This window comes from Marmota marmota, unplaced genomic scaffold (genome assembly GCF_001458135.2).
Source record: "Marmota marmota marmota unplaced genomic scaffold, marMar, whole genome shotgun sequence".
Taxonomy (NCBI): domain Eukaryota; kingdom Metazoa; phylum Chordata; class Mammalia; order Rodentia; family Sciuridae; genus Marmota; species Marmota marmota.
In genome coordinates this window covers 3,062,445-3,086,507 of record NW_026000185.1, presented here as the reverse complement: position 1 = coordinate 3,086,507, position 24,063 = coordinate 3,062,445, and the positions used below count along the sequence as shown (strand labels likewise).

Sequence of the window (24,063 nt, the reverse complement as noted above, 5' to 3'; positions counted from 1 at the left end):
AGCTCTGAAGGATGCCTGGGAAAGCTGGGGTGTTCCAGGGTCAGGTTTGGAAGCCTTAGATCAAGGATGAAAACTCAGAGTGCACACTGAGATCAGGAGCCGTGAGTGGAGCAGACGCCAGGCGTCAGACCGCTAGCGCACAGCGAGACGGGGCCAGATGTCCTACGTTGGGGACGCACTGAAAAATGGTTTTGATAGTTGGGTTAAAAAATATTCCTGCCAGATATTGGGGTGCATTCCTGTAACCCCAGCAATGTGGGAGGCTGAGACAGGAGACACACATGTTCAAGGACCACCCTGACAAATCAGTGAGACCCTGCCTCAAAATTAAAAAGTGTTGGGGATGTAGCTCAGGGTAGAGCATGTACCATATTATACCATATTCTATATACTATGTATAATACAATATATGTGTAAGTATATGTATATATACATAATATATAGGTATATTTACACATATACACATATATGTATAATACAATATGATGTCTATATAATATATGTAATATATGATGTATGTTTCATATGCAATATATCATTGTATGTGCAATATACTATGCATATACAAGATTATGTATTATATTGTATTATATATTATATAATTGGTTACTATTATACATACATGTATAATATATATAATTGGTTCTATTCCCAGTTGAATTAGTTTAATTCCCAGTACTGAAATAAATTGATTATATATGTGATATGTATACATATATAAAATTTTACATACATAATTACATATGATTTTTATATAATTATATATAAATACATATGTACACATATATGTATATGAAGATTATATACATATGCACACTTATAGCTATATCTATGCATCTATCTATATATGTATCTGCATATAGATGTGTGTATTTATATAGGTGTGTGAATATATGTATATATTTATATACACCAGTACATATACACATGTATATAGACACTAAATATATAAAGATTGATTTCGGATTTTTTTTTTTACTTTTAAAAATATGGCTTCTAGGAACTCTGAAGTTACATCTATCACTGACACTCTGTGGGCTAGAGCCACCCTCCCATACCTGTCACCCAGCGTCCTTGAGCTCTGACTAGTCCCAGGTTATGAATACACGATATTTTTTAATTCACACAGTTCACATCTTCTTTCTAAGGCTGACCCTCCCTCCCCTCAGCTCAGGGCTTCAAGACCTCTCGGACCTCCCTGCATTCTGACTTTGTGACAACTTCACTGTATACTTCTGGGTCTACACCTCCCACGTTTTCCTCATCCAACCCCAGGATGAGTTGCCTCCAGCCCCCCGGGGACCAGAGGCAACCAGCCCTGGGCTTCCAGCTGAGAGGTCTAGAGGCTCAGGGGGTAGCAGTAAGCCATGGGACGGGGTTTAGGCTGGACGCCCTGCCATAAATATCCCTTACCTGTGCCTCTACCCCCTGAAGGGGTCCTCAGCAGAGATGACACCCAGCAGGACTCCCTAGGGTCTGCTTAGCTCAGAGGGAGGACTCGGGGGGAGGAGCAGAATCCAAAAGGCACATATTCCTACGCCACTATGCGTATTCTCTCCACAGTCATCCCTGGATTGGTCGATATCAAAATCCAATTTCACTAGGATTAGCTGTGGGTTGCTCAGAGCTATTCATTGAATTAGGAGCGATTATAGCAGAGGGAGCCCCGCGGGTCTTTATTAAGGTCTTTGTGGAAGCACTAAGTGATCTTCAGGAGATGAAAGTACCAGTGGTGTTTTCTTAACATTTATAACCTGCGCTGATACCTGGGGAGTTTGTTTATTAAGGAAAACTCTGCGGCAAACACCCGCCTCCTATTAGGGCCCTCACCCGGGGCCAACGCCAGGGCGGCCCTTGTGGTCCTGAGGGGCTTATTCCAGGGCCTCTGCCAAGTTCTGCCCGTGAGGCCGCCTCTTGGGGCTAAAGGACCTCCCGTCCACTTGGGGTCATGGAGGCGTCCATGTATCTCAGACTTGGACACATTCACGGGCCTGAGAAGCATAGAACAGAAGCCGGGGGTTAAGCGTGCTGCTAATAATCACCATGATTTGATAATGCCACATCTGTATGCATGGGACCTAACCAGTCACAGAGATCCTGAGGTCATTATCCCAGGACAGGTACATACTAACCGCTTAATGAACCGACAGAGTAGGGCCTGGAGTGTGGACGGCCCATCCCGAGGCCAATGGAGGGCTTTGCCACCCCGCTGAGCGCCGCCATTGAGTCCAGAGCCAAGTGCCCCCTCTGCTCAGGGTCTCGTTAAAGTGTCCTCTGTTGACACAGGGGAGCCGGGGCCACCCCTGGATGGGGCAGTCTCCCTCCTTTTGGACCTGGTTTGAAGTTGACCTTTTCCAGGACCTTGTGCTCCTAGAGGTGGTAAAAACACCGTCCCTGGTGCCAAGTACACAGTGGCGTTTTTGTTTGATAGGGGACTGTAGTGAATTGAATGGTGGCCTTTAAGAAACACGTCCACGTTCTGACCTCTGTGAGCTGTGAATACACGTGACCTTATTTGGGAGAAGAAGTCTTTGCAGATGTCATCCTGGATTTAGGAGAGGCTCTACAACCAGTGGCCGGTGTCCGTATAAGAAGAGAAAACAGAAGCAGAGTGAGAGACACAGGGAAGATGGCCACATGTGGGTAGAAGTGGACAGGAGGGATATGGAGCCCAGAGCAAGGAATGCCCGAGGACTTCAGAAGCCAGAAGAGGTGAGGGAGCACTCCTGTGGAGCCTCAGGAAGGAGTGGGACCCTCCTGGCCCTCTGACTTCAGATTTCTGGCCTCTTCAATGTGACAGAAGAAAATTCTGTTGCTTTAAGCCACTGAAGTGGTCATAAAAGAAACTCACCTTGCATTCCACGTTAGTCAGCTCTGTGTCACTGTGACAGAACACCTGAGATATTCAACTTATAAAGAGGAAAGGTTTATTTTGGTTCCTGGCTTCAGAGTCTCAGTCCAAGTCCCTTGGCCCTGTTGCTCTGGGCGCATGGCAGCGTAGCACACTACAGCAGGAGGGTGTGGTGGCAGAGGCCTGTTCACCTCGTGGCATTTGAGATGCAGAGAGAGGAAGGACCTGTGTCCCAATATCCCATTCAAGGACATGCCCACAGCAACCTCACTTCTTCCCGTAAGGCAACACCTCCCACATGTGCCACAAGCTAGTGACCAAACCTGCGGCCCATGGGCCTGTAGAGGACATCCAGATCCCAACCGTAGCAGAGACCCAGAACACAGGCTTGTCCTCAGCTCATTTCCCCTGAAAGCTCTCAGGAAAGTGGTGGGGGAGGAGGAGTTGGCCTTCCTCTCGAGGGTCAGTGAGGCCCACTCTCTCAGTCCAAACCCAGAGGGCTCCAGGCAGGTGACAGCTGCCTCCCAAACCTGCTGCTGCATGTGTCCCTCACCCCTAGGCTGTGGGGTTTGTTCCACTGTGAATAAACAGAGCTGATGTGACCTGCCTAAGGTCAGCAGATTATGGGGACAGGCTCCCCCAGGGTGTGTGACCTGGTTACCTGGTGCCTGGTCAAACAGCATGTTGCACACCCAGGCAGCTCAGTTTGAAAGAGATTTCTTTTTCTGTTCTTTCTCGTCCTTTGGACCCCTGACTCCTCTTCTTCCCTTTTCATGCACCCTCAAAGGTCTGAGATAGTTTAATTTTTAATTTTACGTATTTTCCCTAAGAATCATTTTTTCCACCTTTTTTATTGGTGCACTGGAGTTGTACATAATGACAGGATTTGTTGAGCTGTATTTGTGTATGTGCACAATATAACAGTATGATATGGCCAATATCACTCCACAACACAGGAGGAATTACTTTAAACACAGATATTCCTATGTCGCAATATGTGGGTATTTGTACAAATGCACACACTACAAAATGATTAATTGAGCGTTGTGTGTTTTTATCAAAGGAAACAACGCAAAGATTTCTCCGAAGTCCTGTTTGACTAGAGATGATTAATTTTAATTTTCACATGAGCGGCATAATGCTATCAATCATTTAATATGTTTAATCATAATCTCTGTAATTCCTAATTAGGTTCATTAAACTGAAACATCCAGCAGTTGTGCACGAATCCAAATCTAAGTCCCCTCCTCGTGATGGGAAGGAGCTCGTTTTGGTTTTGCCTTCAAATGTCAGCTTCTCCGGGGCTGGAAAAGTTGGCCTGGATGTTCGGGGGTCTCCACGGCTGCTTTTGCCCACTTAGAGTCCTGTGCTAGGGGGCTGAAGCCCCTCAAGCCCCTGGAAGTTGATGGTGTCACGACTCAAGGTCAGCTCTGTGCCGTGAGTGTGGGAGAAAGCCTCAGAACTCCAGCGAGGGTCTCGCTCCTGCTCTATCCGGGTCTCGGAGCTGCCTGCTGCTCGGATGAGCACCTGCAGTGGTCAGGGTGCTCACGCCCTCGGCCAGTCGGTCCCTGTGTAGGCAGCCGCTAAACAGGACATTTACTCCTCGTGTCACTGCTGGTCACTCCTGCTAGGGTCATCGAGCTGCTGGGAAATTCAGACTCTTGCTCTGTGCACAGGGTCTCTGGAGAGCCAAGCCCCTGCCTCCTCGACCTCCTGTCCTTCACGTGTGCCCCCTCTAACTAGCGACATTAAGGTCCTCCTGGGCCTCTGCACCCTAAGCATCATTTCACATCCCTGTGTGTTGCAGGCTTCTTGCTCTCTTGGCCGGCTTCAGTCCCCTTAGGCCTTAGTCATCTCCCACTTCAAACTGAACCTCCAGCATTGCTGTGCCTTTGGATCTCTGGCTGGGCTATGTCCCCGCCCTAAGGTCGCCCAGCCCTGTGCGATTCGCTCTCACCCCAGCACCGAGCCACCTGTGTTGATAATTGTCTTTTTCTGCCTTTCTCTTGCACTCACCTGGGAACTTCATGGGACGGAGAACTGACTTATGTGGTCAGCCCATAGCAGTTGCTCATTAAAGTTGTGTCGAGTGAGCGAATGAGAAGCTTTCCCCTGTGTTTCCCACGGGAGCTCTCCTCCTCTCTTGAAGTTCCTGAAATCATCGTCACTCCATTCAGCGGAGCACCCTGCACGCATCATCGTATGCCGTGGCCAAGAGCACCCCCGAGCCGGCACAGATGCCGGCGTTCGGTCTCCACAAAGCCGTGCGAGGGGCGCAGGCTCATTACCTGTCATGCTCTGGTTAAGGGACTCAGGCCATCCTTCTTCCTGTCCCTGTCACAGCACAGGCAGAAAGACTTCCTCATTGTTCTCATCCTGGTGTTGCCTTGCACATCGAAGAAGTCACCTGGGCGGATGGTCGATACCAGTGCCGCTCAGAAGAAGGGTTTTTTCAGCCCGCAGGAGGTCTTGACTTTAAGATGCAATTCGGGTTGCGTTTGGAAAGAGAACGCAAATGAAATCGTCCACTAAATACCAGGGCTGATGAGAACGTCGCTAATGAAGCCCGTGTGATTTGGATGTTTCTTTTACATTTCACTCTGTAAGATTGTCTCCTTTGCTAAGTCTCCATTATTTTACACCTGGCTGCCTGCATTGATGGTTTTGTCTCGGTTATATGCCTCTAAATGGCTTATAAATAGGTGAGGATGATTCCTTGCTCATAAATTCGATGGGCTTTGGCTTAGACTCTCCATCTCCCACTTCAAAGAAGTGGGTTATCTGATGTCGGTGGCACCGACTGCCCCCTCTAGGCAGCATAAGCGAATTGCAGAGAAAGTACCTAAAAATGAAGTCTATCTGAAAGGATACCAGCTCAGTAATACCCCATAACTGTGTCTTCTTCCCAGTTCCAGCCTTTGCAAGGATTTTAGTGTACCCTCATGTTATCCAGGCTTAACTTTTTGCAGGCAAGGGCAGGTCGGGGGGCGGGGGGGGGGCGTAATGCATTACACTCGTAACCTTAGGTCATCTGTGCCAGTGTAGCCTGGCAGAACTTTCTACGGAGATCAAGTCCTCTATCTATATCTCCATTGTCCAAGAGGGAACCACTAGCTACATGTGGCTGATGAGGACTTCAAATGCAGCCAGTGCAGGCAAACACATTTTGCACTTTTAAATTTAAATTCACTTAAATTTAAAAGGCAAATGTGGTCAATAGTGGAAGATAGCACCAGTCTGTACAACTAAGAAACTAAATTTGACCCTTAAAAACAGATCATGAGCTGATTCCTTGAGCTACAGAATGCTGAATGGCATTTCCAAATTTGGGGCATTTCTTAGTATTGTTTTCAGTGCACCTTAGTGATTAGGAAGGTATATCTTAAGACTCGGAGCCACACTGGTTAAGGAATAATGATAACCCTTAATGAAGACTTTGGCACTGCCCCAGCCCCTCCACCCCTTCCCTTCCTTAATTTTCTCCACTACCTCCACATCTCCTCTTTCCAACTCTACATTTGTTTATGGGTTTTGTTCTCTTTCTCCCACAAAAAATCATGCTCCACATAGGCAAGGGTTTTGCTCTGCGTTTCTCTCTGCCAAATTCCAGATCCCAGTGGACGCTCAAAAACCGCAGGTGGGGGGACAGCTGAGCACTTCCTCCTCTTGTTCTTTTTCTGCCATTTTGTCTACTGTGAGGGGGGTGGGGAGGCGTGCCTGGGACAGAGCATCTGGGTCCACTCAAGAGACTCTGCTTTCCTCTTGTCCCTTTAGCAGACAGATGACGCAGCACCACCGGACGGCCAGCCCCAGACGCAGCCTTCTGAAAACACAGAAAACAAGTCTCAGCCCAAGCGCCTGCATGTCTCCAACATCCCCTTCCGGTTCCGGGATCCAGACCTCCGGCAAATGTTTGGTGTAAGTACCGCCTCTCTCCTCCAGCACCCCCAGAGCTCGCCTCCTCCCGTGAGTTCTGTCTGCGCCCAGTACTAAGGTGACGTAGGTCCCCGGGGTGGGCGGGGGCGTGTTAGAGGCCGTCTGCTGGAACACGGTGCCCAGGACCCCTCTAGGGCTACAGTAGATCTGTTCTGCTTAGGCTCACTGTGTTTCTATTTTGCCAAATGGTTTTCTAAAAATTAACTTGAATATCAAATGGAAAATGAACTTTAGATCACCCACTGTTGACACAAGCCCATTGACGATCCCAAGCTCAGTGGCCTGGGAGCTCAGGTCATAGCTAAAAGAAACATTGGCCATCATCATGGTCCTGCTTGCTATTGAGGTGGCCAGCTTTTCCCGGAAAGGTGACTCGTGACATGTTTCTGCGTTTCCCTGCTCTTTCCCAGGCACTGATCATTTAAGTTTCGGGACAGGGCTGCAGTAGGATGATTCCTTCTGCTTAAAACTTAGTTTAAAACAAAGAAACAAACAACAAGAACAATGACAATCCTCCCCCCGCCCAGGTATAATTCATTTGATTTGATTCTTGCACTTGGCATCAGGGACAAGGACTCAGAGTTGTTGACAAAGGACAGCCTTGCCCAGGCACCCTGGTGAAACAGAACGGGTCAGAAGCCACCACCCACCCCGAGAAAATAAACGACAGTTTTTCTCGCTCATAGGTCATCTTGACACTGATTCTTTTTCTGGAAGGTATCTGAACACTCCACCTTGGGAAAGGATGAGTTTGACATCTCTCCATCAAAGGACAAAGCCATGAGAGGACTCGGGTAGTGTTTGCTTTTTGCAGATGTGGTCAGTGCCTTTGTCCACAATGTCTCAGCCATGGTAGTGAGGGCCTGTGGATTCGATGAAAAGAACTACATCCTTAACATTTGATTTCCAGCAAAAGTGGGCTGCTTGGAGACCCTGCTAAGAGTAGGTGGATGCATGCCAACGTTATGGAAGGAACCAGAAGTTACTCAGTGAATGCCTTGTTCTGAGCAGAGTTGGTATTGTTCTCTACATGAAAAGGGGAGCTCGGGGTCCTCACTCAAGTGCTCTGTGATTTGGGGCTGAGCTTGCACCTTTTATTTCTTTAACACACATGATGCTTATCAAGTATGCATTTGACACAAAAGCAGAACAGGCATCCTAATATTTAAGATACCCAGGCTCGAATCCTGACATTTCGGAGGAAAAGGTCAACTTCTGCACTTTTATCTCTCTCATTTGGTAATAACCTTGAGTTAAGCCCTCTAACTCTTGCAGAACAGAGATACCCTCGGGCACTTTCAGGTCAAAGATGACTTTGAAAAGTGCAGAGCATTCAAAGTTAGAGTCTGAGGTTAAGTGTGTGCAAAGCAGTGAGACAGGTTTTGAATGATGGACAGTCAGAGGAATTATATTCTCTTTGCAATGTCAGGTTAGAAAGACGTCTTGCTGTTCGGCCTATCTTCCCTCATCAAGTGACACTCTGATGCGGGCTTTGAACTCGAGCCCCTTAACGACCATCCTGACACTCTCCTGGTGTCCTGTGCATTGGCACACCCCCATTTCCACCCTTTAGGGCGGTTTCCCTCCCTGGTCTTGAAATTCACCTGAGTCTACATTGCGAAGTCAGAGTGGTATTCAAAACATTCACAGCTAGAAATCACAGAGAGGGGATCCTGCTTACATTAATGTCTGAACCTCTCTGTTCTTATAGAGGCAGGGCAGATGTCTAGGAAAAGAAACTTGCCAAAATGTCACACTACCCGTTATCAAACCTTGATCAAAATCTACTGATGTCAGAGCATCTTTTTTTTTTTAAGTCAACATTCAAGTAATAACAAGATGTCGATTCGGCAAGAGGATAAAAACACTTAGGATCTATCAATTAAGAAAATGCAGTTACATTCATTAACACGGAAATTAATTCTGGGCATCACATACAGCATCTGTGTCCATTTTAAAAAGAATGTGAGGGTTGTTTTTTTTTGTTTTGTGGGACTCAACTATAAAAATTACTGGGGACATCTGGATTCCTGGGCCCCTTGCAATAACTCTGAGGCCTCCTGGTTTACAACATCATTCTAAAGAAACACAATTTAAGCTCTAAAAATCTGTTCTTCTTGGCCAAACCCTGGTGGTCGCAAAGCCGTATCTTGTTATAGGATGCGTTTAGCAGCGTGAATCACACTGAAAGGCATCTGTGACACGCTGGCTGGCTCGCTGCTGGGGTACAGGGGATTTAATATAACTTCCTCTTTCAGGTCAAGGTGACTGTAAGAAATCCCATTTCATCCAGCTAGGAGTTTGTCAAGTCCTAGGGACACGAGACATCTTCATGTCTCAGGCACTGTGTCCATCTTTGTCCCCTCACTTTGGCAGGGGTCACAATGAGGACAATTAGAGAAAAACACAAAGATCGTTCTGCTCCCACCCCCTCGTCTCCTTTGTCAAATTTGGCCACGGAGATTTCACAGTTGAAACAAAACCAAAGCCAGGCATGGTTACGTGCCCCTGGGTTCAATACCCCAAACCTCAGCTAGTACCAAAATAAAAATAAAAATAAAACCCCAAAACAAACTAACAAATAAAAAATCAGGACACAAAAAACAACCTCTTTTTTTTTTTTTTTCAAATTGCCTAAAACTTGCCGCGTTCATGACGCCTTCTGGAACCATCCCTGCTTCTGAGGGTTCCTCAGGCGGTGCCCCTTTTACTTCGGTGGCTGCAGCCTCTTCACTGGGATTGGAATCCTGGTTCCTCCCCCCACCCCCACCCGCCGTCTCTTCTTCCCTTTACTTCCTTCTCTTTAGGATGCTCTTCTTCCAATGTGTGGCTTCTAATCTTCTGGCTCATGTTAGATTTCTTTTTCCTTTTTTTCATATAAGACGGGCCATTCATTGGTCAAGGAGTTAGGTGGCTACTGTATACAGAAGCCAGGGCCATTCCAAGGCAGCAGGGGGGCGCGAGCACGTGGCTGTCTCATAGTATTAGGGGCCACGATTCCAGACATCTTCTGGAAGCTTTATTGGTCCAGCCCTGGCTGCCTTCCTGTTGGGTGTGTCTGCATGTGAGGGATCCTGCATTCAAGTTTTTGATCCCATGAAAGAAATTTGAGGATTTCCACCAAACTGATTGCAGTGTGTTCCTCCCAAATAGGAATTTTCATGAGTTCAATATCTTAAATGTAAGCATTTCTGGGTTTGGGATGAGAGGCACGGGTCACAGCACAGCAGAATCTCTGCAACAGCTCACACCATCATAAAGTTGTTTGCAGAGACAGTTGCTCGATGACTCCGGATCTCCAGTTTGCAAAGAACTCTCATGGATGTCACAGCCTTGCTTTTGTTATCAAGATGCCGACCCTCTGGGCAAGAGAAGGAGCCACTCAAGTTTCTATTTAATGTCACTGACAAACAGAGGTACGATCTGTCAACATGTGTGAAAGATGCTTTCATGATCTCACCTGATGAATATAACGGATGGGCTTCCTCGTACCTGCAATGAGAATGCAAAGTTCCATCTACCGTGGTGTCATGAGGAGTGAAGTCATTTTGGGGGACATGGCAAGGAACCCCCTGCTTCTACACTGAAGCAGACCTTAGGGGAACTGGGAAGTCCGTGCTCTCTTAGGCTCTCTGCCCACGCTTTGAACTAACCTTTACCTTCGTGTTTTATGCTGTATCCATTGCACATCCTTCACAGTTTTTCAGAGAAATAGTATTTGATCTGAGGATGTCTAAAAGTGCTTGGTACATGTTTGCCCAAGTGTGTGCTGCTAAGCTTCCGGATTTTGCTCTTGATACGGCGACCGGGATTCCGCGTGGATTGGAGACTTTATTGAACGCGGCTGCCGCACACCGCGGTTGAGCAGACGCGCACACTAGTTAGGGCTGGGATGAGTCGTGTCTGTTGAAATTGAAAATGTGCCAGCTGTGTTTACATCATTAGCACCAAACTTCCCAATTAAACTGTTGATACTATAAATATAGCACACAACTGTCTCAGAAATGGGGCTTGCGTTAGCATTCTTCTTCGGGCTTGTTTCTCTGGCTTGGAGAACCATCAACCCCGTGGCAACTGCCAAAGGAGGGAACCTCTGAGATCTTTGCAGGACACAGCGTGTCATGGTTTCATTTAGGGAGCAACCTCTGCTGAGATTGCTTTGTGATCGGTTCCCTCCTCCAGCAGATCTTATTTCAAAGGAGGTCTTTTGGTGTCCACTGCTTAGAGAGGGCTCCCCAGTACATTTGCTTCCTGGTGGTGGAAGAAGTCCTTCTCAGGCTTCCCTTTGCATAAATCTGTGTGCTCCTGCGCTCTCAGGCCTGAAATACATAGGTCACCTCTGGGAGAACCGAATACTGAGGGCCTTGTGTCAGAATCCCTGACCTCAGACCTCGTGAAGCTGGAGGGCTCTTCACCGTGAAGACTCGGTTCACCTTTCCACGCCCGGTCCTTCCTTTCCCAAGCCGGGAGGTTTTCTTCTCTTCTTTTATCATGTTTTTTCTCTGACCAAAACTTGGCAGTGAAGATGCTAATTAAAAAAAAAAAGAAGAAGAAGAATATTTCTTTGACCCAAAGAACCTTTGTCCACAAATCACAGGGTGGGTTTGCTGCATGCTTCTTGGAGGGCAGTCTGCTGTCCCCACCAGCGGTGCGTCCTGCATGTCCTCCCTTAGTTACTCCCTGTCCGTTCCCTCGTCTCCGCGGTGAAGAATGGCTTGTGCTCAGGGAGGAGAAGACGGTGATCCCCTGCCTGGGTAGGATAAGTTTCTATGGCATAGAATGATAAGCCCCGAGTTACTTTATTCCATAGCCAAAATAATTTTCAGAGGTTTAGAGCTACCTACAGGCTACAGGCCTGTGTTTGTGTGTGTTTTCTGTCTTTCCGAGGAAGGCAGACTTCCTTGTGTGCTCTAAAGGATAGCCCCTGGGTGTTCCGAGGGGTCTTTCCTGGATGTTAGAAGGCTCCCCTTTGACCTTTGCTCTCTGGGTCTCCTGATGCTCTCCAAGTGAGGCACATGGGTCAGGTGAACTGTCCCTGGCTCTCTGTTTTCACTCTGTGTCCCCTTTCCACACTGCTGGTCCCTAACCCCACCCAGTCCTCTGCCCTCTGCTCTAAGGAGCACGCTTAACTGTCCACCCATGGGAGAAAGACGAAATACCCTCCTAGTGCAAGAGAGGTGCCATTAAATCTCAAATGCACAAGCAAATGGAATGAATGATAGGGAAGCACAAAATTAAAGAAAGATAGAGGAGAGATGTTTCTTTATGTCCTTCTGTTTCTTTGTTCTCGTCACTAAGACGGGCATTTGTTCCACTCCATGATGAAGCGTCATTGGACATCACCCCATCCATCTGCATTAGCCGTATGTGCTGGACCCAAGAAAGGGGATCCCTACTTCACAGGGTAGAAGAACCCTGACTCCAAATTCCAGGGAAGGCACTTGGGGTCATCAGGTGGCTCCATCCTCAGAGCCACATCCTGTTTCCAAGTGAGAATCAAGTTACTAGGTGCACACTTCTCACGAGCAGTTCCAGATTTCACAGGTTAAAAACCAAAACGGACAAAAAACATATTCGTTGAATTTGAATTTTAGGCAAATAACACATATTAACCATAAGTATGTCCTAAATATTTGATGGAACATACTTATCCTAGAAATTCTGAAATTTAAGTTGGACAGGGTGTCTGTATTTTATCTGTCTGTCCAATTCATTGGTTTCATTTTTTCACTTTGTTTATTTATTTTTAAGACAGAGTCTCGCTGAGTTGCTTAGGGCTTCCCTGAGTTGCTGAGGCTGGTTTTGAACTTGTGATCCTCCTGCCTCAGCCTCCCCAGCCAATGGGATTACAGGCGTGTGCCTTCACGCCTGGCTTGTCCAATTTATTTTTAAACAGAAACTTTCTTGCAGACTTTTCCTAAAGCCTGGTTGTGTTACTGGTCTAAAGCTGATTTCTTTAGCCATATGACTGTACCCTAGGGAGGGAGGTCACACTTCAGTCTGGGTCATCATGGCTGGGTGGATGTCTTGGTGAGGCTGGGTACCTGGATGGTGGACTTGCTTCTGCGCCTGTAGTTGACTTGCCTCACATGGTCTGGCTGTTCTTAGCTTTGATGTGAGCTCAGAGCCCACACCCTCACCATCCTACTGTAGCTGGACATTTAATTATCAGAATCCCACAGCATCCAGCCTGTGTCTCCGAGAGGCTAGTGGAATCACCTGGGAGGGTCATTATCTGGACTCACCATTTTAAATCTCTGCTGCTCAGTGCCTGGGAAAGCTCTCGTGCACATGAAGAAAGGAACGCAGAATTAACCTTCCAATTAATATTTTGTACCAGGCCCTGATGGGACACCTCACCTGGTAGCGAAGGGCCACTCAAGAGATGCTATGTGTGGATGTGGTTTTTTTTCATGTTTCAAATGTATTATTTACTAGTAGAAAATATAAAATGTGTATCCTTGATATTAAATGAGGGAAGAAAAAATCTAAATTTGGGGAACAGTTATACCAGTGTGCATCATACAATTTAGTCCATTTCTCTCTTTGCTTATAAAATATTTCTATTTCTTTACAGCAATTTGGTAAAATCTTAGATGTTGAAATTATTTTTAATGAGCGCGGCTCAAAGGTAAGCAACTTAATTCATGTTAGAATTGTTTAGTTTATTATAACATGTTTGCTCTGAATAAGGGGAAACAACTGCACTGTTTTAATCCGAATATTGTGGAAATACACGTCAATGGGAATTTCTTGAGAGACCCCTGCCCATTTCCAAAGTGGTGGGAAATCCACTGGGGTCAGTTTAAAAACGTGTAGGGGGTAATTTAAAATTGCTGTTTTCTATATATACATATCTCAAGTTTCCAGAGGAAAATTACCCATGCTTAAAAAAATAATGCTGTTGCTACATTTTTGTTTTTCAGTGATAATTATGTTCTTTATATTAAAAAGTGAGTTGATAGTCTCACGAGCAGGTAAATATTGTGATTATTCTGTATTAATAAAGTGCAGTTATTTTCCTGGGTCGTAAGGGAGGAACTCTCATATACACCAACCTTTTGAATATAATTTTATTCATTAGCATGTTGCAATGTACCATTGCTTTGAGATTGCTTTTGTTTAGGAAACCCAATTTTTTAATAGATTTTTTTTTTCTTTTCCTGGAGCTAATGTGTTAGCACAAGTCAGGCAGGGGCTTATATAAAGAGGTTCCAGCACTTTTTCAAAAGAGAAATATGTTGGAAGAAGGAAAAAGCAGAACTCTCTCAAGGCATGCTCTCTCTCAGTGGCTAAGTGTGGTCCCAAACCAGGAGCATTAGCATCACCTGGGTATTTGTCAGAAATGCAGATTCTTAGGCTCGAGCCAGGAGCTACCGAATCAGAAACTCTGAAATTGGAGCCCAGCCTCCAGCATTGTAACAAACCTTCCAGATCTGTCTTGCCAGGGACAAGCACAGTGGCTTTCTATTTTGGACCCGGGTCACAGCTTCACCGAATATCCCTTTGGCCAATCTTGTTCCTGCTTCCATTGTCCCTAAAATATCCCCTTCTTACAGCTACCACAGAAAATTCAAGATCCCCGTCCAAATCTCCCTGGAGGAGACAAGGCACAGGCCTAGCTGCAGACACTGGGGAGAAACAGGGAATGACGTCAGAAAAGGACAGGGATGTTGGCTGCAGTGACCAGAGAGCCAGCCTTTAACAGCTGTGCTGTGTTGGCTAGCTGCCACGCCCAGGTCCGTGGGAATTTTACGTTTCCCTCTCCTATGAAACTGGCTGTTGACAGAAACTGCTCACCAGGTACAGAAATGCTAATTGGGCCCCCTGACTTTCCTTTCGCAGGCAATGTGGGACAATTTAGGGTCCAGGAGGGTCACATCAGTGCTGGTTTTATCCAGTGTGTCTCGGGCCACAGAGCCACTGTCCTGGGTCCATAATCCATCCTCCCCATGAGGCAAGCATTGGACCATCTGTACCCTCCTCCCTCCTAAGTAGATTTCATATTAAATGAATAGGACAATATTGATCAAATGGAGGAAAGAAAATTCCAGCATTCTCTCTGCCACGGACAAGATGATATGATGATCTGCCAGATGAATTAAAAAAAAAATCAATCCGTTGTGCTCCATGGTTTTGATCATTCAGGGACTTTGTCTTTCTTTTCCAACTTCAGGTGTTTTGCGGTCATTCTCATCACAGGTGGGTTTAGTTTGGCCTCTTAGCTGGGGCTGAGGGAGCAGTTAACCCTCCTGCATCTTGTATGAAAATCATGACCCAGAGGGACTCCTTCCTCATCTGCAAAGCAAAGCTCAGGCCTGATGCTCTCCACACTGGCCTGATGTCTTCTTGGGGGGGGGTCTTGGAAGATGCCCCGATGTTGGCCTGCTGGTTCTAACCCTGAGCCGGCCTATCGTGCCCCTACTTTGAAAGTTTTTTTTTTGTTGTTGTTGTTGGTGGTGGTGGTGTTTTTTTTGTTTTGTTTTGTTTTGTTTTTGTTAATTTGCTCTTTTGGTAAAACTTTTCTATTGAATTCATATTTTGTTTTGTAACTTTTGCCAGTTGAAAAAAGCTATTGAATTCTTTTCCAGAGCTGTTTGGGGACATTAGAAGAATATGGTTTGCTATTTTGAAAGTACAATGGTAGTGCTATTTTTGAGCTTCTTTCGTCATTCCCATGATTAGCCTGTCTCTGGGGGCTTTGGGAAAAAGACCATTTAAGTTTGCCACATCCAGAACCTGGCTTTATTAGGCTTTTTTAAATTTTTCCCCCATTTTTCTTTTGCATTAGGAAGCATCCAAAATAACCTCCTTCTCTCAGTGGGTAGCTCCTTCTCAGGAGCTGGCCTTGTAGGGGTGGGAGAGGATTGGTCAGGTGCAGCTGGAATGTCACTGAGACAGTCCAACTGGGAGCTAGCTGCTAAATGGGGGCAGGGGCTCCCACAGGGATATTTGTCACACTTGACATTATCTTTCATGGGAAAGGGCCTTCTTTAGAGGAGCATTTTCATTTTAGTGGTTAAGAAAACTGAACTGTGTGATGACCTTATTTCTATCACTCAGTGCAGGAGAGACAGCCGGGAGGTGTCGGGCCCTCTTGGGCCAAGACTCCCCTTGTGGCCACTCATTCTCTGTGGTGCAGTCCCTGAGGCAGGCTGCTTAGTGCCAGCAAGGACGGACGGCTCTGTGCATGTGTGTGCGTGTGCATGGGCACCTGTGCATACACTGCACAGAGAGACAGATGGTGAAGACAAGCCATGGCCATTAAATGTGCCGTGTCCCTGGCTGATGGGAGAGGCCGTGAAGATCCAAACAGGCAGACCGGTGTGGTTAGAGATTGGGAAGCCTCTGGAAAGAAGGGACTTGTGAGCCAAGAGTGGGGATGAGTGGACATTGGCCAGGCAGGAGAAGGCAGGAGGGGTAGACAGGATGCTGCTGCTCGTGCCCAGGAAAGAAACTCAGACCCTCCCCTACCTCTCCTCTCGGAAAGATCAGTTCCCTGCACCAGAGACCAAAGGCCTTGATTATTCACACAGACTGAAACACCATCCCATTCATCCATCCCGGCGGCTCAGGACCTTTATCTAAGATATAGAATGGGCGTTTACATAAATACAAAAAAAGGAAGGTGTCACCTAAAACTCCAGAGATCAAAAAGGCAAGGTGACTGCAGTAGAGGAAGGTCAGAATTGATGATCCACAGAAAGGTTTTAAAATAAGCCAGTCACGCTGGTCTGGCCGCCCATCTGGGGGCCCCTGTCACCTGGCCTGTTGATCATGCCCGCCCATCAAAGGGCGGCACAGATGTCTTCTCTGCAAGAAGCACTGAGTCCTCTCTCCACTCCAGCCCCCTGTCACAGTTGACCCTGGGAGGCTACCTCTCAGATGAAGGGCAGTGGCCACCTTCTGGGTGGCCCCTCTTCTTGCACTCTTCCTCTTTAAGGGGTTCCGATACAGTAGCTCATGTGGTCCCTGCACTCCCCAAGCCAAGTCCAGAGTAGGCTTGTTTGTTCTCCTTTTCGAGACAGAAAAAAACATGGCGATCTTTTTCAAGAACTGCAGGTTGCTGATTTCTTGAGATGCAGTTCTGACTGCGAGGCAGGTCAAAGGCAGCAACCACGGCAGCAGCCGTCCAAGCCGCCTGGGCTAGGGAGAGAGTGTCCTTGGTGGTGCGGAGGGCTGCAGGCCTCTCTCTAGTCCCAGTGCAGCTCCCAGGTAGGAACTTGATGACCTCGGACCTGGGAAGGCCGTGCCACTCTGGCCTGAGCGGGAGATGGAAATTTCCAAGGAAGAGGTTAGGAAAGCCTGTTTTGGTATTGGCAGGACTATTTCTGGGGCGAGCTGTGTTTCAGACCCAATCTTGGCAAATCTCAAGGAATCCCCTCTGTAGCTTATAGTGAGGGGACAGGTTTGGAGTTTTCCCTTGTAGTGTAGGCACTTTCCTTAGGATCCCAAAGATGCTTCTAGCTCACCTTCACCTCTCCTTGATACACGGCATGCTGATTTCAGGCCAGCAGGATTCACAGTGAGACACGAGAGCTTTCAGGATAATGCAGGGCAGGGGTGCCCAGAGGTCAGCTCACCTAAGCTATTCCTCCCCACCACGGTAATAGAGGTGGCTGGTCCCACAGAGAAAAAGGATGTGGCCTAGCCCTTGGACATTGCAATCTTCAAGGTACCCCTACATCTAAGCACCAGATGAGAAGTTATAAACTCAGCCTGCCCCACAGATTACTCCATCAAAATGAGTGATATAAAATTCTACTGATTACAAGGAGCCAAGTCCTTCTTTTGATAGCACATGGGGTGACAAGAGGTCATGGATATCTCACAGCTTTTTAGGCAAACAGATTTCTGGGCTCCACTCGGGGATTCTGATCCGGTTGACAGGACACAGTGCCCAGGAATCTGAATGTTTCCCAATCTTTCCTATTCCTTCTGATGTTTAACTAGGTTTAGGACCCACTGGCCAAGAGGTAGAACAGAGAGAGAGGAGGAAAAATCTGTCTCTTTCCTTTTGCAAAACTATTTTTTTTCAAAACTATTTAATTAACAAGTATTTTTTTTTTTTTTGGCACCCAGTTTGGAAGTATACAAAACTAGGCAGAATCCTTCTTTTGTGGAACATGTAATCTTACATTGACCACATAATTCAGGCTTCTTCCGATCATAAATCTTTACTCTGGGAAGGATGGTAAAAGTTATTTCATCCAATCTCCCAAAGTAAAGAAACTTAATTTTTCTTTAAATGTGAAATCCTGACAAGTGACCATCAATCGACCCTCTCTTGAACACATCCACAGCTCCTGTCTTCAGTGGATGAGTCCAAACTTACGGGCAGAAATTCATCTCTGACCAGCCCATGGGCAGCCTGTCTGTAACAGCCTTCTATTTGTGGGTCATGGTAGATTCCTGTAGAATCAGGAGCTAATATCAATTGATCATAGCTCCTTACCTATTGGTAATTACTGCACATTTTATCAGTAAAACCGAACATCGAACTGACTCACCTAAGCAGTTAGAGCAAACATTTACTTACCTTGACGTAAGGTTTACCCAGCTCAAATAGAATCCCAACAGAACCCATTATTTCCCTCGCTTGACACTGAAAACCCAAAGAGCTGGGCAAATTTACACTGGAATTGTTCAAAAGGTTGGTGTACATATTTTTGAACAAGATGTACAAATGTGTTTAGGGGTTTAAAAAAATAATATGTCCTATTTTCTGTACTCTTCTTAGGAACAGTGTGAGGTGGAGACAAAAGATGGATTTTGACAGGATGAAGTTTAGTGGGGTTGGTTTTTGAGGCTGAAATATTAGAAGCGATATGTACCTGTGGTGAAGCCAAGGGTATATTTGTCCTACATCAGGGAAAGGGGAGGAGCTCAGAGTGTTACTCTAAGTCACATTTTGTCCGTGGAGCTTCTTAAGATGCCACCTGTTGCTATGACAGGTGAATACCAGCATAGCGTCTTTGAACTTGACTATACATATACACATTTTCCCTTTTGAGTTAACAAAGTCATGTGAAAATTTGTTCGGTTCAAAAGCATGGATGTTATTCAGGGGGGTGGGGGAGGTATGAATATAAGCCATTCCTTGAATTATTTGCACTATTGATCAACAGAAGTTTCTTTCTGTTCATTTCATGTGATTATTTTTGTTTATCCGCTCCAAGAGTTTAAGATTTATTATTATCTATATTTTTTTTTAAAAAAAAGGTCTTTCCTTTTTTTTAGGCTTTGAATTTTTTTTTTTTTTTTGAGAAGTAAAGGCTGTAGAATTGACAAATTCGAATAACCCTAAGGTTGCATGAGGAAGAGGTGTTTTAAAAACCACACCGCATGACTCCGTAGGCAATGATGGAGGATTTTGGCATTCACTGTTGAATTCTGTGCACACGTTTTACTTTATTATTTTATTTTTAATTTGCATGTCCAGAAAGTGGTCCCCTTTTCTTTCTTTTCTCGTTATCTCATTTTATTCTCTGTGAAGACACCGTAACTTTATTTTGATCTCATTTTCTTTCCGTTACGTTTCCTTTCTTCTGTAGTGCCGTTCAGAAGGGTATTTTTTTGGAATCGTTCTTGGAATTCTTCCTGGGGAGGGTGGGGTGGGTACAGCTAACCGGTGACAGACAAAACAATCTTGTTCACATTGGTCGCTTAATAATTGCACATCTTAGTACTCTTATAATTTCTCTAATTTGCATGTTACAGAACTGAAGTCAGGACGAGGAGTAGAAATTAAAGCGAGAGAACGTGACGAAGTGGTCGTTGATGGAAATAATAATATGCATGTTGTTTTCCCTTCTCCCTCCTGCATGCAGGGATTTGGTTTCGTAACTTTCGAAAATAGTGCCGATGCGGACAGGGCGAGGGAGAAATTACACGGCACCGTGGTAGAGGGCCGTAAAATCGAGGTGCATGTTCAAAATATTTTCCTTTTCATCTTTTTTATCAATGTCTGCTTCACGCTCATTTGTTGTTCCGGATGCATCTTTGGCGTCTTGTATGTGACCCCACTCCCTTCTCATCGTTTATATATATATATATCTATATATCTATATATAAAAAGGAAAACTGGCCTTACTTTTTTGTTGTTGTTGATTTTTTACTTTATCGTGTTAATCTTATTACTGCTGAAAGGTGGATGGCAAAAGTGAAACAAAAGAAAGGTTAATCGGAAAGGTTTTTTTATTTTTTTCTTTTTAAATTTTATTTTCCATGTTTTATGAACAATGGGTGCAGTAGGTTCCAAAGAGAAGACAGTATTGCAGATCAAACCAAAGGCAGGAGAGTTTCTTTTTCTTTCTGCTTCAGGGTTGAAGAGGGATCCTCAGTGGCTTGCAAATTTAACCAAATTGTGAAAGCAGTCGCCATTCCAAAGATTCGTGTAAAAAAAAAAAAAAATGAGAGGACTTTGTCATGAAACCTTTCATTTTTTTTTTTTTAAGAAGTCAATTGGAGATTTTTTTTTTTTTGGCATTCTTTTGATTGAAAAGTGAATAACCAAAAAGGACTTCCTGCTCAATATCTGGCCCCCTGTTCTTTGAAAAATCCAAGTACCAAAATTCAAATGCTCCGAGTCTGTTATTTGTGCCACTGGGATCCCCCTCAATGTAGCCACAGGGTCATATTTGTTAAAACTTAAAAAAAAAAAAAAAGAAAAAAATACCAATTAAAAATGCTGTAGTCTTTGGAGTAAGATGTTGCATATTTTGCCTTTCATTTCCCCCCTCGACGGTAACGCTTAGGCCCCTCACCAAACTCTCAGTAACCATGGTAACTGTATACAAACCATGCTGGCGATGGTGCTGAATGGTAAGTGGTGAAGTCCATCTGCCGTTTCACGTATTTAGTGCTGATATATCTCTATACATATCTATCTACCACGTGGAGTTTTCTGACTTGTTGTATTAAGTTTTCTTGATGCTCTATTTTTTTGGATATTGGTACGCCTGTAATTGAGTGTACGTTCTAAGCTAGCCTGGGAGGCTCTGACTGGATTGAGTTATGACCGGTGCACATCTTACTCAGATTGTTAACTCCATATTGTGTTACACAATGCACCCTCTCTTTTATCCTTTTGTTAGCTGTGACTTTAAAAGCTTGAATGATTTGTTAATTCCTGCGATGTTCAAGGCTCTCGTTCCAAGTGTTGAATGCTATATGTTGCTTCCAGATGGTCCTTCCCTCCCAAAGTGTTGCATACGGCTTAAACTTGTTTGTCCCTTCTTTTGACATTTATGTTCCCTGTACCTTGTCTCTTCCCTTTCTACTCCACTGCATGTCCCTTCATATGAACTTTATTTTATGTTTAAGAAAAAAATGATTTCTTGTTTCTGTGTCACCATGGAGTACACGCATGCTTTTAAATCTTCAATTATGCCGTATCTTTTAATTTTGCTTTTACTGTCTCTTTATTAAACTTTTAAATGAGATGACATTGCTTTATTGAAATGATTTGTAAGTTAAAATGGTTATGAAGTAAATGTAATTATAAAAATGTATGATTTTTTTGTTATGCACCTATATTGCCTTTTATAAATTAAAATGCATTTTAGTTTTTTAGTTTTGTTTTTTTCTGTTTTTAATAAGTAATCACAGTCATAATGCATGCAACTAACTGAACTGAAGGCCGGCCCTGGAATATGCGCTCATTGAAGTTTTCTATGTGCGTAGGTAAATAATGCCACGGCTCGCGTCATGACAAATAAAAAGACCGTGAACCCCTATACAAACGGTAAGTAGACCCTGCCTTTTGTGAGAAATCCTCTCCAGCTCTACAACTGTTACATTACTTAACCAGGGACCCCTTGCCTCTCCCTGGCCCCTGTGTCCTTCTGGCTGACCTGCAGCAGGCAGCACCTAAATCAATGGGATAATTTTCACAGCAAAGGCAAACCTAGTTTTCAGGTTAAGTGTGTTTGCCCTCCTCCCGCCTCTCTAGAGGACTCCCACACAGGATGGAGATCCAGCAATTATCCGGGAGTTCGTTGGGTAATTTGTTGTTACTCTATTAAACTGCAGGAGGAGGGAGGTTTGACTCTTCTGCCCTTTTAGCCCCCATGTCCCGGTTGATCACTGCTCATTCCTAGAGGTGTGGCCACTCAATGTGGTTGTGGCTTTGAGTCTTCTCCAGAGATGCCCAGCGCCTGGGGTGCCTGGGAGGGTGTCTTCTCATGAGTGAGTCGCAGTGGGAGAGCAGAATGTGTGAGTGGGCCACGCGTGCCTTGCCTCTCTGTGTGCCCAGGGCCACTTGGCACCAAGGAAGGAGGTGGCAGTGTATTGCAAACCCCTTTAGGACAGTGCAGTCCTGTTTCTACCAAGAAAGCTCTTCAAAACTCACAAAACCAATCCATATGGATATGATACCTTATTAAAAATGTTCAAACATTTTGATTCTTTAATCCTCCTCAAAATAATCTCTCTTAAGGTGTTCGTGGGGAAATTAGTTATACCAATCACATTCTGAATCGTATTAGAAACTAAAAAGAAAGTAACACAGTAAATTTAAGTGCATACATTTAGTAGAATATTATACCCATTAAAATGAGCAGGATAAAGGCAAGGAAGGGTCCTACCATAAGTAAAAATATTTAAGTAACAGAAAAATATGTGGATAGTCTGATCTCATCTAAGCAACTTCACAAAATGCTAAAATTTCATTGAATTGTGAGATAAGAAAATATTTTCTTGGGCTTATATGTTTTTAAAAATGATATAATTTTATTACAATCAAAGGTAAAAGTATATGAAATTTCTGAAGTTTTAATTATACATGAAATATGGAAACAGAATTCTTTAAAGAAAGAAAACAATTTCAAAAGAAGGAAACATTCAAGACGGAGCCAAAGTCTTTTGACTAGTACTACTAGTACTACTAGTACTACTGCCAGCCTGTTCTCCTCTGTCCCACTCAGAGGAAGCAGTTACAGGTTTTTGCCTTCGGCTTTAAGTTGTATTTTTATGTTACACGTATAGTAGATATAGCTTAATAGGATTCACAGCATTGTGTACACATTTTTGACATAAATGGTGCATTGCTTTTAATGGGCCTTGATAAATCAACGTGGAGTCCTTCCATTAATACATAGAGATCCAAAATAATTCTTTTGGGTGGTTACATAACATTCCACAAAAATGGATATGGTGTATTTTGTTATGCACCTATATTGCCTTTTATAAATTAAAATGCATTTTAGTTTTTTAGTTTTGTTTTTTTCTGTTTTTAATAAGTAATCACAGTCATAATGCATGCATTAACCGATGCATGCAATAAACCGATGCTTTATTGTTTGCATTTTTGCATTTGTTTAAGTGACACAAACAATAATATTAGCATTTGATACTTTTTGTTCTTCCTCTTCCTTCTGCCCACGGCTATGTAGACATAGTCAATCTGTTCTTAATTTAGAAAGGGGCACCGTTATATTGAGGGCAGATACACTACAGTTGACCACCCTTGATATAATGTGGCTTTAAATTGAAAGACCACAGAATTGTTTTTCTTCTCGCCACTTTTCCTGGTTTCAACAATCCAAAAGAGACCCTTAAATGGTGCAGACAATTTCAACAACTGACCTTGAATTCCCAGCACTAAAGAGAATTGAACCTCTGATTTATGTATCAGGAGCCCCATCTCTTTGGGTAAAAACTGTAGCTCTGCAACTTGCCCATTGTCTATGGTGACGTAAGCCTGACTGTTGTGCATTTTCTTGAGTTATGAAGTCACAGCTCTGTGTGCACATGCGTGGAAGCTCAGGTGTGTGGGCCTGCCTGGCGAAGGTGCACATGTGCCAAGTGAGAAACCAGGAAGCCAAATATTATTCTGTAAGCCATGGGAATACATGCATATACACATTGATTTTAAGGTAAGAGTTACAGATCCATAACTATGGAAAGCATACCTGTAGTACTTTTGGACACAATTCAAAGCCAGTTCATAAATAGTCAACCCTTCTGGAATTCTCTGTATGCATTCTGAGAAGTATTCTAAAGGCACCAAATGAAAACTTGCAAAAAGGACACCATTCATCCTATTTTAGAGAGAGTAAAAACTGAGCCAAGATGAGACAAGTAATTAATGAAGTCTTTTCTTTTGATTAGGAAGTAAACATCACCACTATAAATAAAATGTCCCATAAATTGCAGTGTGGTATTAACTGGGAAACCACAAGTTCCTTAAAATCCTCAGAAGATGGTACAGGTATGGGGAAGAAAGATCAATCAGGATCCAGGAAGTCATGTTAAAGTGAAAAAATAAAGCTATC

General features: G+C 44.4%; 1 protein-coding gene across 34 annotated transcripts in view; it reads left to right on the top strand.

The window, feature by feature from the left end:
* The window catches only part of Rbfox1 (RNA binding fox-1 homolog 1), a 1,613,147-nt gene that overhangs the window by 1,493,301 nt on the left and 95,783 nt on the right, over positions 1 to 24,063 (top strand). For 30 of the 34 annotated variants that reach the window (XM_015490752.2, XM_048790117.1, XM_048790119.1 and 27 more), the window contains 4 exons: positions 6,626 to 6,769; positions 13,365 to 13,418; positions 19,618 to 19,710; positions 21,473 to 21,533. In XM_015490752.2, coding sequence (XP_015346238.1) covers positions 6,626 to 6,769; positions 13,365 to 13,418; positions 19,618 to 19,710; positions 21,473 to 21,533 — 352 coding nt within the window. The remainder of the gene's footprint in view (positions 1 to 6,625; positions 6,770 to 13,364; positions 13,419 to 19,617; positions 19,711 to 21,472; positions 21,534 to 24,063) is intronic. The other 4 variants (XM_048790118.1, XM_048790104.1, XM_048790128.1 and 1 more) reach the window with 2 other exon arrangements.